This window comes from Grampus griseus (assembly GCF_964374135.1).
Source record: "Grampus griseus genome assembly, chromosome: 17".
Taxonomy (NCBI): Eukaryota; Metazoa; Chordata; class Mammalia; order Artiodactyla; family Delphinidae; genus Grampus; species Grampus griseus.
The window spans coordinates 24,393,173-24,409,306 of NC_139011.1; the positions used below are offsets into that span (position 1 = coordinate 24,393,173).

General features: G+C 33.6%; 1 protein-coding gene across 3 annotated transcripts in view; it reads left to right on the forward strand.

The window, feature by feature from the left end:
• Positions 1–16,134, forward strand: part of CSMD3 (CUB and Sushi multiple domains 3) — a gene marked incomplete at both ends in the record, with an annotated part of 1,078,626 nt that overhangs the window by 227,128 nt on the left and 835,364 nt on the right. For all 3 annotated transcript variants that reach the window (XM_082674966.1, XM_082674967.1, XM_082674968.1), the window contains one exon: positions 8,678–8,872. In XM_082674966.1, coding sequence (XP_082531092.1) covers positions 8,678–8,872 — 195 coding nt within the window. The remainder of the gene's footprint in view (positions 1–8,677; positions 8,873–16,134) is intronic.

Below are 16,134 nucleotides of genomic sequence, written 5' to 3' on the forward strand. Positions count from 1 at the left end.
CTTATTATGACACAGGTTTAACACATGATATGCCTATGACTCTTTTCTGTGTACCAGTTACACTCTTCTATTTTGTGTCTAAACATTTATTCCTACAGACTCTGTGTGATGATCATCTTTTATATTTTTCTATTAGAGATAACTCAATTAACTGAGCAATCCTTTTTTGCTTGCCAACAAAATACCACACAATGTATCAATACTAAGTCCGTGATACACAAAGATGAATTAGAGCCCGTTTCAAGATGCTCATAGGCTAGTGAGAAAGCAAATGTTTAAAGAAGTAAATTCCATTTGGTTATATATGCTGAAATTAAAGTCAATGGGGACATGATAGATAGAATAATTGATTCAAAATATTCACAAAATGTTTAGTCAAGCCACAGTCTCCAAATGAATTCTCAAACACCATTGATGTCCTGTGTGAATGAAATGATTCAGTATCTGTAATAAAAGAACATTTCGTAGCACAAAAAGAGTTGGAAAATGTATTAGTTAAGTGCTTTGAAGTCTCAGGATGAGAGGTGCTAGGTGGTTCAACTTGATGTTATGCTCTCCTAAATTATTTTTAATCATCTGGAAAAATAAAACCCTGAGATTAATTTTCTGTAAGAAGTACAAACAACATGGTTTTACTTCCCATAGTAGATATAATTTTACAATGTTTTAAAGCATTGTTAATTGATCTCAGCAGGATCATGCTTCATCTATTTGACTGAATAATTATGCAATTCTATAGTCATGGTATCCATTATTCTTTCATTTGATTTTCATTCCAGTGTTCAAGATCAGGTTTTCCTCTTGATATTTTGTTAAGTATCTTGCCTTTCACAATTATCCATGTGTTCCTAAGAAATCAGAATTTTTTTTAGAACCAAGTTTGTTTTAATGTGTTTATTAGTATATATCACTCATCTTTTTCTAAATTACTTGGTAGGGTTTTATTGAATTTCTTCAAGGAAAACATGACTCTTCTCCTAGAGTCCTTTATAATATATACTCTTTCAGGATTTAAATTGTATTTTTAACTTTTTATTCTTTAACTTATTGGGGTTTTGTTAGGCTGCAACAACACATCAAAGATCTTTTTATAATCACTGTGCCTGGTATGATGCTTGATATGATACGAACCAGGAGATGAAAGAATGAATGAATCAGTGACACTTTGCGAATTTGGTTATACAAATCTTCTACCAGGAGTTGAGATTACACCTTGAATAATTAGCATTTAATGATGTTGACTTAAAAAAATGCATAACCTGAAAGTTGAGAATTATATTTTTTTGGCAGACATACTGAGGACTTAAACCTGGGAGAGAGCCTCTCAGATAGTTCTGAGGGACTGTTCTGACGAGGTAAGGGAAGAGCCAGGATATATAGGAGTTTTTGCAAAAGAAAAAACCCACAAAAACAAATAAAAACCCCACAACAACAGGTAGTCAGAACATCAAAAGATTACTGTTAACTAAAGAAAAAACAGACATCTCAAGTTAATGAATTTAACACTTTTCTGTGTATGGGAAGATGCAAGGATCTAGGCTCATTGAAATCATTCCTTTAATTTGCACCTTAACTGTCTAGGGCCAATCTCCTGTTTTCTCCATCCTCAGTCCCTTCCGGGTGCACAGCTGGGGGTGGTTGCAGTGGCTGATGGCTTGATGGCTGCAACATCCTTTGTCTCCTGATATAGCAGGTGACATTTTTGTCCACAGTGAAGGCATGACCCAATCTTTAGTAGATCATAATCACACCTAATTTAGATGTCTCAAATGGAAAGTTGATTGTAATAATAATAAAGTTGCAATTTGTTGAGCTAATAATAATGCCTGCCATGTAGTGAGTGTTTGCTCAGCATATAAATTACGTATATATATTGTTTTATATAATCATATCAACAGCCTTGTAAAGTCGATATTCTCATATCCAAATAGTATGCATACATTATTTTGGCTGTTTGCCTTTTTAAAATTTAATTTTGGTGATCCTATTTAATGCACTTATTCATATTAAATTGAATTCGTATTCAATTAATAAACTCACATAGTACATATCATACATACTATGAAATTCTCTGCTTATATGTATTGGGTTGGCCAAAAGTGTTTTTTGTTTTTTTCCGTAAGATGGCTCTAGTAGCACTTAGTTGTCTTTAACTTCATTCAAAATAATTTTGTTAGATTGTATGTGACAGCCATCATATCAGTGTGCATTTATAAAAGGCCTCAAAATTGGTGAATTTTTGTGTAACCATTCTAATATTGAAGATGGAAGGAAAAAAGCAACATTTTCAGCATATGATGCTATATTATTTCAAGAAAGGTAAAAATGCAACCGAAACGCAAAAAAAAAAAAAAGGTTTGTGCAGTGTATGGAGAAGGTGCTATGACTAATCGAACGTGTCAAAAGTGGTTTGTGAAGTTTTGTGCTGGAGGTTTTTCACTGAATGATCTCCACGGTTGAGTAGACCAGTTGAGGTTGATAACGATCAAATCGAGACATAATTGAGAACAATCAACATTACCATGCAGGAGATAGCCAGCATACTCAAAGTATCCAAGTCAAGCATTGAAAATCATTTGTACCAGCTTGGTTATATTCATCACTTTGATGTTTGGGTTCCACATAAGTTAAGGGAAAAAAACCTTCTTGACCATACTTCCTCATGTGATTCTCTACTGAAACATAATGAAAACGTTCCGTTTCTAAAACAAACTGATGGGCGATGAAAAGTGGATACTGTACAACAATGTGGAATGGAAGAGATCATGAGGTAAGCAAAAGGAACCACCACCAAGCACACCAAAGGCCAGTCTTCATCCAGAGAAGGTGATGTGTATATGGTGGCATTGGAAGGGAGTCCTCTATTATGAGCTCCTTCCAGAAAACCAAACGATTAATTCCAATAAATACTGCTTTCAAGTAGACCAACTGAAAGCAGTAGTCGACGAAAAGCATCCAGAATTAGTCAACAGAAAACACATACTCTTCCATCAGGATAATGCAAGACTGCATGTTTCTTTGATGACCAGGCAAAAACTGTTACAGCTTGGCTGGAAAGTTATGATTCATCCGCCGCATTCACCAGACATTGCACCTTCAGATTTCCATTTATTTTGGTCTTTACAAAATTCTCTTAATGGAAAAAAATTCAATTCCTTGGAAGACTGTAAAAGGCACCTGGAACAGTTCTTTGCTTAAAAAGATAAATTTTGGGAAGATGGAATTATGAAGTTGCCTGAAAACTGGCAGAAGGTAGTGGAACAAAAGGGTGAACGTTGTTCAATAAAGTTCTTGGTGAAAATGAAAAATGTGTCTTTTATTTATACTTAAAAACTGAAGGCACTTTTGGCCAACACAATACATTTAGGGATTCCAATTATTTGCTCTCAGTTTTTCTCCTCTGAAGAGTTTATATAAGGTATCTCTTTCAAAGTAACATTTAATGACAGAATAGCTCTCCTTTCTATTCATGACTTACGCATAGGATATATATTCACTACATGAACGTATATATTTTTGGTCAGCCCTTTTGGAATACTTTTTTCCCAGTTTAGTTTCTACCCTACCACATCCGTAAGACCTGTCTTCACTGTATTTTCAAGTCTAATAACTATTATAGTACTTTGAGTCTTATATTTTAAAATTGTGAATATGCTTGATAATTCTCCTTTTTTGTTGTTCTTCTAACTAACTCTTTATCCTGTTTTTAAACCTTACATCATCAGGAAATTCTTTCCAGACCTCCTTTTAATGTAGACTAAGTTTTCTCAATTATATACTTTCATTTTAGCCTATATGTTTCCTTTATCCCAATTACTACATTATAATTAATATTCTGTAGTCATTTCTTTCCTTGGTTAACATCAAGTTATGAACTCTATGAAGGAAGGGCCATGTTTGTCAGTTGCAAAACTATATCCCCAAAATATTGCCCATGATAGCTGTTAATAAACATTTGTGGAATGAATATCTACTTTTCATGTGTAACAGCATGCAATTTTGAAATGATCTAAAACTTTTAAGTTAGAGACACAGGCTTGAACCACAAGTCTACAATTCATTAGTTGGGTGGCCATGGGAAAGTTTCTTAAGCTGATTCCCAGTTTCCCTTTCTGTACAATGAGGGAAATCATATATGGTGTTGGGTATTTTGTGAGATGTAAGTTGGGAAAATGAATGTTTAAAACAAAGTGTGGCTCAGAGCTGATTTCAACAATTAAGGCTATTAGCATTCTCAAATTGTAAATTTTTAGAAAGCAAGGAAGGTGGTGTTGCTTTACCTGTTACACATCACAGAGCAATGTTAATGGCAATCCTCAAGAGCCTCTGATGAATAAATTGTGTCATTTACCAAGTAATTTATTGTTCTGTTTCCTTTTAACTAATATAGATGAATGTCACTAAACTCTAACCTCTATAACTCAATTAGATTTTTGTTTATTTTGTATCTCTCCCAAGTAATTGTTTGCTGTATCAACAATCCTTTACACTTTAGAATAGTTTATGTTACCAAATTCCTTCATGTTACTTGCTGATAATTTCAATATCTGTGAGAAGAGAGAAGATAAATAAAATATACATCTTTCCAACAAATGCACAATAATTTATTGTGGATAGAGCAGTAAATTTAAATAAAGGGTCTCTGACATTTTTAGAGACATATTTTGAGTGTAAAGTCTTCAGACATGTTTTCCAGTTTTCTTTTCAATTCACTAAACTGTCCACCCTAAGTATTTCAGTTTTGTCTTACAAACATGATCTCGTGGCATAATTCCAAGAGTAAATTCAAATAAATCTTTAGTACATAGGGAGTTTCTTTCTTTTTTTGCGGTACGCGGGCCTCTCACTGTTGTGGCCTCTCCCATTGCGGAGCACAGGCTCCGGACGCGCAGGCTCAGCGGCCATGGCTCACGGGCCCAGCCGCTCCATGGCATGTGGAATCTTTCCAGACTGGGGCACGAACCTGTGTCCCCTGCATCGGCAGGCGGACTCTCAGCCACTGCGCCACCAGGGAAGCCCCGGGAGTTTCTTTTATTTAGTAATCTTTGCATTAAAAAATTTGATCAATTCTCAACCAACAGTATGGTGAATATAACTTGATAGTAGCCCACCAACACACTCCAGTCCCATTTTAAACTTTGCGTTATGGAATATCAAATGAGATTTATCAGGTTCTGTAGTTTTATTTTAATCACCTAAACCTTTTGATTGATATATTAGTGTCATCTGTTGGTGAAGAAAGATAGCTGTAGTCTGTTCAGCAATTCTGCTTTTAGATTTAATCATCTGCTTCAGAAACACATTGAAGTGACAAGCACGATGTGGTAATCTTGCATGTACATTTAATGAAGTACATGAAAATTCTTATTTTATGCTTAAATCTCTATTTTCTTTAAGAATGATTTCATAATAAACAATATTACTTTGTAAATACCATGTATATTAATGATTTGTAATCTGTATTACTGAACGTGACCTACCACGTATATCTTCATTTTTTTCCGAAATTCAAACTCTTGATAGCTGGTAGAAACAGTGTTTAAAAAATTAATCTAAAGCTAGTTCCAAAATTCTTATAGTAATGAAAAAGCTAATTTTATTTAAAAGTTCAAATGTGCAGCACTATTTATTTAAAAAAATCAAGAATAAAAAGTGAATGTTCGGGCTTCCCTGGTGGTGCAGTGGTTGAGAGTCAGCCTGCCGATGCAGGGGACACGGGTTCGTGCCCCAGTCCGGGAAGATCCCACATGCCACGGAGCGGCTGGGCCCGTGAGCCATGGCCGCTGAGCCTGCGCGTCCAGAGCCCATGCTCCGCAACGGGAGAGGCCACAACGGTGAGAGGCCCGTGTACCGCAAAGAAAAAAAAAAATTAAAAAAAGTGAATGTTCAATCAGAATATAGCAGGTTTTTTAATGGTGGGTTATATAATTCTTCCAGTTAATAAAACATCTTTCTTGGCTCTGCGTTTTAAAATGGATATAAACAGCTTAGAGAGAAGTCCCAAATTAAAGAGTTGGGAGGGCACAAAAAATAGAATCCATGATCAATGACTATAGAATTGGGATCTATTAAACCTGAATGTGAAGCATCCTAATAATTGTCTTCTTGGGTTACTCAATGTACAGAGAATGATGGGTAGGTTGTTGTTTTTGAAGGTTAAAGAACAAGGGCAAATGAAAGCAGGAATTTCTGAAGGTGAGAACCAGATATATTTTGGAATTATCTTCTTTGAGTTTCATTTCGAAACAGGCTAAATTCTTATCTGTTTTCTGGTTTAGAAATAATTCAGCCATAAGGCAAGGGCTAGATTAGGTAATCTATTAAAATTCCAACCAGTGTTATTATTAATTCACTGATTGACTTCATGTTTTCCTTTTGCTTTAGGTACTTTTTTCTGGCTAATGCATGTTTGTTCATTTAAATAAAAGTTAAGTTTGAGTATAGCAACTATTTAGAGCTTTCTTCTTTCTTCCTTTCATCCCTACACCTAACCACTTCTTGTAAAATAATTTGGAAACTGCTTTTTCCCCTAGATATATAACTTCATGATAATTGAAGTCCTGACCTTAATTATTTCTTAGGGGTGAGAGGGAAAGGAGTGGATTGAATCTAAGGACACAAGTTGTAGTTTCATTAAAAGTATTTCCTTTTTTATTACTATATTCAAGGGATTGAATTCTTACTCATTTCATCAAAACTTATTAACCTCACCATCTCTTACAGCAAACATCTCATCTATTAATCAATTGAATTTTCTAAAAAATTAACTATCTCAAAATAAACTGTTCATTTTAAAAGTATTTTGTAAAGAATGGCTGAAAATTTATAGACAATAAATATGTTTTAAATTTTACTGAAAATGAATCTATAAAATATGCCTTTGAGAAATAGTAAAGTGAGATATTAAAAATCATTAATCTTGGTTACAGATATTTTAAAATATTTTACAGATATCAGTTTATAATGTATAATTAAATGGTGAGGAAGCTTAAGGAAATTGCCTGTTATTTATAGAAACCATTGATATTTAATTAATATTCGTCAAGTTCTTTTCTAGGATTGAGAACCTAAAATAATTGCTTTAAACTAAAAGTATATACTTCATTTCTAATGTATATAGAGCAAGTTCTATGAATCCTCAATACACTTCTCACTGATTGATCTCATTGGAAATTCATCATTGATTTTTTTCTTTTCATTACTCTTGGAAAATTAAACAGAAAAAAAAATTCACGTAAGAAACACTCTCAAAAGTACTATAAGCATATTATGGGTAAAAATATAAAATTTCAGCTTTGTTTACTGTACCAATTGTCAATAAATTATGATTGCTTTTGTACAGTTATATCTACATTTTATGAAGTGTTTTATTTTGGTATTGTATTTTTACTTACTATTGTTATTGATATTTTCAATATTAGTGGTTTATAATTATTTGATTTAATGTAAAATGATATTGCATGGAATACTAACTGAACAAATAGGATGAATATCAAGACTAATTGGAAACATACTTTTTTTTTGCATTGCGACGTCTTTTTTACCTTTTTATTTTGCAGTAATTTCAGACTTTCAGGTAAATTGTGAAAATAGTACAGAGTTCCCATATACATACTCTTATCCAGCTTTCCTTAATATTAACTGCTTATGTAACCATAGCACAGTTATCAAAACTAGGAAATTAACATTTGTATAATACTATTAAGTAAGCCATAGACTTTACTCAAACTGGAATACCTTTTAGTCCATTCATTCCTTACTGTTTGTATTTCTATTGATTATTATTTGTAGTATAAAAGTAATATAATGTAAAGGTAATATAATAGAAAATTCAGAATATACTATAAGAAAAAAATAATTCTCCCCAACTTCTGCTATTTCTTTATATTTTTTCTATTTTTTTCACTTAAAGTGAAAATGTATTTTTCTCTGAGATGAATATTATTTTAAAAATCTCTTATATTTGTATACTTGTATACTTTTAAGCATCAACTAATAAAATAACAGGGCAATAGGTGAATATCAGACAATTTCCAGATATTTTGCGTCTTGATCTAATTAAAACTTCACAAATGTATGCACTTACTATGATAATTCTCATTGTATTCTCCAGGTTAAACACATATTAGAGCTGGAATTCTATTCCAGTCTCTCCAGCTTCAAAAATATGTCCATTTTTTGCTGCACTATATTTTTCTTATTTAAGTGAAAAAAAGTTTCCACCCAGACTATATTTTTTTTCAGATAAATATTCATGGTTGGGGGTTAAGTAGAAGCATCAGAGTAATGGAGAGCATACTGATGAAACTTGATTTGCATATTATTATGTTAGTAGAATGTAACTTTGAAGAAGCCACATAAATGGTATTGATCTTTTCATCTGTAAAATATGAGTAATAAATACTAATTTAAAAAATAGCCACAAACTTAAACAATATAAAGTATCTAAATTTTGCTGGCATGAAGAATGACACCTAATATCTATTCAGTGAAATTTCATTCCTTTCCCATACTTCTCTGTTTATGTAATTGAAATAGCAGACATTTCCATTTCTCTGTAAATCTTCTTAAAAGGAAAAAAAAAAGACACCTGTATCTACATATAATTTTATAAATGTAAAATGTTAAAATATATATTAAAATAACTGTAAACTCTTCTTTTCCCTCCCTTCTATAGAATTGCAGAGTAGCTCTTGTGGAAACCCAGGAGTTCCACCCAAAGGTGTGCTATATGGTACAAGGTTCGATGTTGGGGACAAGATCCGCTACAGCTGTGTAACTGGATATATCCTTGACGGCCACCCTCAACTCACCTGTATAGCCAGTTCAGTTAATACAGCCTCATGGGATTTTCCTGTTCCCATCTGTAGAGGTAAAGAAAAAAATAATGTTTATTTTTATGTTGACTGAATATTCGTTTGACATAATGAAAATATTTTAAAAATAAGAGTGATAATCAGACAGTATATTTGCAAAACGTATTTGGTGCTTGTTTCTTTTATAAAATCTGAAGCTTAGAAAAAGCACATACAGTACATGAAAGATTAAGAAAAATACTTAGGACATTGTGAAATGAGACAATGGATTATATTTTTATATTTCTATACATATTTATACATACATTGTGTATATATGTGTCTTGATGTTTGTACTGGAAAAACATGGAGTTTATGATGCTTAGAAATTTAGTTAGGCTGTCAAAATCATGATTTTGTTTTCATTTTGAAATATTGACTGAATCTATGAATCTTTTAAAGATTTCTGGTAGAGAGTTTAGCATGGGAATTCGTGAAATTAAGAATGCTGTATAATTTATTATTGATACTAATAAGGATCACTTGTATTATGGGGAAAACATAGTAATATACTAATGTAGACAAAGGTACAAAGTACATAGCCTGGAAGACAGAACATGTTCAACATTAGCTGAATTCGTGCATGAATCTTGCCCAAAAAATTCTCTGGAGAAATCATGATCTCAAGTCATCTGCCCATTTTTTGATCAGGTTTTGTTGTTGTTGTTGAGTTTTATGAGTTCTTTTTCTATTTTGGTTATTAACCCCTTATTTATTATAGGATTTGCAGATATCTTCTCCCATTCATTAGATTGTGTTTTCATTTTGTTGGTCCTTTGCTTTGCTGTTCAGAAGCTTTTTAGTTCGATGTAGCCCCATTTGTTTATTTTTGCTTTTGTTTCCTTTTCCTTAGGAGACATATCCAGAAAGATATTGCTAAGATCGATGACAAACAGTGTACTGTCTATGCTTTCTTCTAGGAGTTTTATGGTTTTGGGTCTTATATTCAAGTCTTTAATCCATTTTGAGCTGATTTTTGTATATGGCATAAAATAGCAGTCTAATTTCATTCTTTTGCACGTGGCTGTCCAGTTTTCACAGTGCCTTTCACCGCAGAGACTATCCTTTGTCAATTGTGTGTTCTTTGCTGCTTTGTCATAAATTAATTTTCCATATATATGTAGTTTTATTTCTGGGCTCTCAATTCTACTCCATTTGAGCTCTATGTATGTTTTTCTGCCAATATCATGCTGTTTTGATTATTATAGCTTTGTAATGTAATTTGAAATCAGTGTGATATCTCCAGTTTTGTCCTTTTTCCTTGGAATTGCTTCAGCCACTCGGTGTCTTTTGTGGTTCCATATAATTTTTAGGGCTTTTTGTTCAGTTTCTGTGAAAAATATTGCCGGAATTTTGATAGGGATTTCATTGAATCTGTAGATTGGTCTAGGTAGTATGGATGCTTCAACAGTGTTAATTCTTCCAATGTTAATTCTTCTAACATTTTAACAGTGTTAATCCATGAGCTGAGCGTGGAATATCTTTCCATTTCTTTGTGTCTTCTAGGCATTTATTACATTGAAATACTCTTTTCTATACCTATTTTATTGAGAGTTGTCATAAATGTGTGTTGAATCTTGTCAGATGCTTTGTCTGTATCTATTGAGTGGAACATATATTTATTTTTCATTTTGTTAATGTGATATATGTGTGTGTGTGTACGTATATATACACACACAGATACGTGTGTGTGTGTGTGTATATATATATATATATATATATATCTCACATTGCTTGATTTGCAGATGTTGAACCATCCTTTAATTCTAGGAATAAATCCCACTTGATCATGATGTATGCTCTCTTAAAATGCATTGTTGTTATTCAGTTTAGTAATATTTGTTGTAACATAATTTTAATAGTAACATAAATAGTAACATTAATAGTAACATAATTTTTGCATATATGTTCATCAGATGTTGGCCTGTAATTTCCTTTTCTTGTGTGTACTTGCCTGGTTTTAGTATCAGGGTAATGTTGGCCTCATAAAATGAGTTAGGAAGCATTCCTCCTTTTCAATTTTTTGGAAAAATTTGAGAAGAATGGGTGTTAAATATTCTTTGAATATTTGGTAGAATTCACCTGAAAAGCCGTTTTGGATCTGGAATTTTGTTTTTTGTGAGGTTTTTGATCATTGTTTTAATTACCTTATCAGTTGTCTATTCAAATTTTTTATTTCTTTATGATTTAGTCTTGGAACATTGTATGACTCGAAGAATGTATCCATTTCTTCTTGATTGTCCAATTTGTTAGTGTATAGCTGTTCGTAGTATTCTTTTATAATCCTTTGTACTTCTGTGATATCTTTTGTTGCTTCTTCCCTTTCTTTTCAGATTTTATTTATATGCACCTTCTTTCTTCTTTTTTTTTCCTTAGTGATTGGTTTATCTAAAGGTTTATCTTTTCAAAGAACCAGCTCTTAATTTCATTGATCTTTTCTATTGTCTATTTAGTCTCTTTTCATTTATTTCTACTCTGATCTGTATGACTTCCCTTCTTCTACTCAGTTTGGGATTTGTTCTTTTTTTTTTTTTTCCCCTAGTTCTTTTAGGTTAGATTGTATATTCGATATTTTTCTTATTTCTTGAGGTAGGGCTGTTTGGCTATAAACTGCCCTCTATAAACTGTACCTATAAACTGTACCTATAAACTGTACCAGTTTATAGTTTGGCTATAAACTGTACCACGTTTGCTGCATCTGATAAGTTTTGGTATGTTGTATTTTCATTTTCATTTGTCTTCAGGTGTATTTTTTAATCTTCCTTTGATTTCATCATTGATCCAATAGTTGTTCAGTAGCATGCTGTTTATGTTTCACATATTTGTGATTTTTTTAGCTTTCTTCTTGTAATTGATATCTAGTTTCATACTATTGTGATCAGAAAAGATGTTTGATATGATTTCAGTCTTCTTAAATTACTGAGACTCTTTTTTGTGTGTTCCAAGAAATGCTCTATCCTTGAGATGTTCCATGTGCACTTGAGAAGGTTGTGTGTTCCACATTTGGATGTAATGTTCTGTAAATTTATTAAGTCCATTTTATCTAGTGTTTCATTTAAGGCCACTGTTTCCTTGTTGACTTTCTCTCTGGATCATCATTCACTGATGTAAGTGGGATGTTAAAATCCCCTACTATTATTGGGTTGCTCTCAGTTTCTCACTTAGTTCTGTTAATAATTATTTTATATATGTTGGTGCTCCTATTTTAGGGGCATATGTATTAATAACTGTTGTGTCTTCTTGATGAATTGTACCTTTTATCATTATAGTATTTCCATATCTGTCTCCTTATCATTTTTTGGTTTGAATTCTCTTTTGTCTCATATGAATATGGCTACATCCACTTTCGTTTGGCTGCCATTTGCTTAGAGTGTCATCTTCCATCCCTTCCCTTTGAGTCTGTGCTTGTCTTTAGAGCTGAGCTGAGTCTCCTGGAGAGCATATAGTTGGCTGTTGTGTTGTATTCTGTCTACCCACTCTTGTGTTTCAATTGGTGAATTCAGTCCATTTACATTCGTACTTCCATTTTTTTTTCTGGTTGCTCTATATCTCTGTTTCTTTTTTTCTATTGTTTCTGTCTGCCATTTTATTTCGGTGATTTTCTATGATATAGTTCTCAGTTTCTTTTTTCTTTCCTTATTGTGTCTCTGCTCTAGATTTATGTATTATGGTTACCATGAGGTTTATATAAAACATCTCATAAATAAAATAGTCTTCTTTTATTGAAGTATAGTTGATTTACAGTGTTTCAGGTGTACAGCAAAGTGATTCAGTTATATCTTGTCTATTCTTTTTCATATTCTTTTCCATTATATGTTATTGCAAGATAGTGAATGTAGTTCCCTGTGTTATACAGTAGGTCCTTGGTGTTTATCTATTTTATATATCTGTTATTCACAATTTCCCAATTTATCCCTCCCCCCCTTCCCCTTTGGTAATCATAAGTTTGTATTCTGTCTCTGAGTCTAATTCTGTTTTGTAAATAAGTTCATTTGTATGATTTTTTAAAAATTCCACGTATAAGTTATATCGTACGATATTTGTCTTTCTCTGTCTGACTTACTTCACTTAGTATGATAATTTCTAGGTCTATCCATGTTTCTGGAAATGGTATTATGTCATTCCTTTTTATGGCTGAGTAACATTCCATTATACGTGTAATGGAATATTTTATAAATATATGTGTGTGTATGTATATATATATATGTGTGTATATATATGTATATACGTGTGCTGTGTCTGCTTTATCCATTCATCTGTTGATGGACATTAAGGTTGCTTTCATGTCTTGGCTCTTGTAAATAGTGCTGCTATGAACATTAGGGTGCATATATCTTTTCAAATTAGAGTTTTAATCTTTTCTGGATATATGCCCAGGAGTGGGATTGATGGATCATATGGTAGATCTATTTTCAGTTTCTTATGGAACCTCCATACTGTTCTCCACAGTGGCTGCACCAATTTACATTTCCACCAACAGTGTGGGAGGATACCCTTTTCTCCACATCCTCTCCAGCATTTATTATTTGTTGACTTTTTGATGATGGCCATTTTGACTGGTGTGAGGTGGTACCTCATTGTAGTTTTGACATGTATTTCTCTAATAATTAGTGAGGTAGAGCACCTTTTCATGTGCCTTTTGGCCATCTGTATGTCTTCTTTGGAGAAATGTCTATTTAAGTCTTCTGTGCATTTTTTGACTGGGTTGTTTGTTTTTTTGATATTGAGTTGTATAAGCTGTTTGTATATTTTAGAAATTAACCCCTTGTTGGTTGCATTGTTTGCAAATATTCTCTCCCAGTCCATAGGTTGTCTTTTTATTTTGTTTATAGTTTCCTTTGCTGTGTAAAGGCTTTTAAGTTTAACTAGATACTATTTGTTTATTTTTGCATTTGTTTCCATTATCCTTGGGGACAGATCCAATAAAATATTGCTGTGTTTTATGTCAAAGAGTGTTTTGCCTATGTTTTTCTCTAGGAGTTTTATAGTATCCAGTCTTACATTTGGGTCTTTAATCAACTTTGAGTTTATTTCTGTATGTGGTGTTAGAGAATGTTCTAATTTCATTCATTTACATGTAGCTGTCCAGTTTTCCCAGCACCACTTATTGAAGAGAGTGTCTTTTCTCCATTGTATACTCTTGCCTCCTTTGTTGTAGATTGACTATAAATGTGTGGGAATATTTATGGACTTTCTGTCATTTTTATGTGGCTGTTTTTGTGCATGTGCCATACTATTTTGATAACTGTGGCTTTCCAGTATAGTCTGAAGTCAGGGAGCATGCTTCCTACAGCTCCATTCTTCTTTCTCACGATTGTTTTGGCTATTTGGGGTCTTTCGTGTTTCCATACAGATTTTAAAAAATTTTGTTCCAGTTCTGTGAAACATGCCATTGGTAATTTGATAGGTATTGCATTTAATCTGTAGATTGCCTTGGGTAATATGATCATTTTAACTATATTGATTCTTCCAATCCAAGAACATGGTATATCTTTCCATCTGCTTGTGTGGTCTTCATTTTCTTTCATCAGCATCTTATAGTTTTTGGAGTACAGGTCTTTTGCCTCCTTATGTAGGTTTATTTGTAGGTGTTTTATTCTTCTTGATGTGATGGTAAATGGGATTCTTTTCTTAATTTCTCTTTCTGCTATTTTGTTGTTAGCGTATAGAAATGCAACAGATTTCTGTATATTGATTTTGTATCCTGCAACTTTATTGAATTCATTGATGAGCTCTAGTAGTTTTCTGGTAGCATCTTTAGGATTTTCTATGTATAGTATTATGTTATTTGCAAACAGTGACAGTTTTACAGCTTCCTTTCCAATTTGGATTCCTTTTCTTTCTTTTCTTCTCTGATTGCTGTGGCTAGGACTTCCAAAATTATGTGGAATAAAAGTGGCAAGAGTGGGCATTCTTGTCTTGTTCCTGATCTTAGCGGGAATGTATTCAGCTTTTCACCATTGAGTATGATGTTAGCTGTGTGTTTGTCATATATGGCCTTTATTATGTTGAGGGTTTTTCCCTGTATGTTCACTTTCTGGATAGTTCTTATAAATGTATGTTGAATTTTATCAAAAGTTTTTGCTGCATCTATTGAGATGATCATATGGTTTTTATTCAGTTTGTTAATGTGGTATATCAAACTGATTGATTTGTGGATATTGAAAACTCCTTGCATCCCTGAGATAAATCCCACTTGATCATGTTGTATGATCCTTTTAATGTGCTGTCGGATTCTGGATAATTCTCCATAAGTGTGACTTTAAGTTTGGTTTCTGGAGAATTTTCTTTTTCGTGATGCTGTGTTACCATGGTTTTTCATGGGGCTTGATGAGCTGTTCTTATGCCGGCACATTTGAAGTAGTGGATACATTTCTTCTTTAGATGAATGTTCTTTATTTCCTTGATTCTAATGATTTAACAGATTAGTAGTCAGAGGCTTTTCTTTTGTTTTTCAGCAGCTTGTGCTATAGCACTGTTTTTGGTTTCTCTTACCTGAGCTGCCTGTAGTTATATTTGAGAATCAGCACTTTCCACCCTCTACCACCTTTGCTAGAGGTATTGCCTTGTACCATCATTGTAGCTGCTTGTGCCTCGCTGCTGCTAATGATGCTGTTGTAGCTGGCATCATTACCTGGGGCACTGGGATGGCAAGAACCTACTCTGTGCCCAGGATCTCCTGAGTCTCAGGCTCTGCTACAGTGGAGGGAGTAGGAGAGTAGGGAGTGAGCTGGAGTCTCGGTTGCCTCTACTGCATCTGGGGTTATTAGGTTTGCACGTGCTACTGCTGTGGATGGGCAGGGCTGCAGTGGTAGGCACCTTCATGGATGGAGAGACCAGTTGCAGGCTCAACTGCCACTGCTGCCTGGTTCCCTGTGAGCCACAGTGGCTGGGAGGCTGGAGTTATGTATGCCTCCTTCCCTGATGCTACCAGGTTCTCTGGGACTGTGCGCTCAGCTGCTGTGGTTGGGGGTTCAGGATCTCAGGCACTGTCTCTGCTTTTCTTCTGATTCTGCCTTCTCTATGTATTCCAGTCCATCCACCTTTACATGTACAAATGTGTGGAATTCTCCAGCACCCTGGTGTGCTGGGCCAAGTCATATTTGTTGAGTTATGGATTTTTACTGGTTGTAGTTTGAAGAGGAGAAACAAAGAGAGCATCTCTCCTTCCACAGTGATGCTGATGGCACCCCTATCTACTTCTATGACTGCTAATTAACTATCGTTTGCTTAAGTATTTATAGTATATTAGGAAATTTATAAGCATGCTCACTTTTAA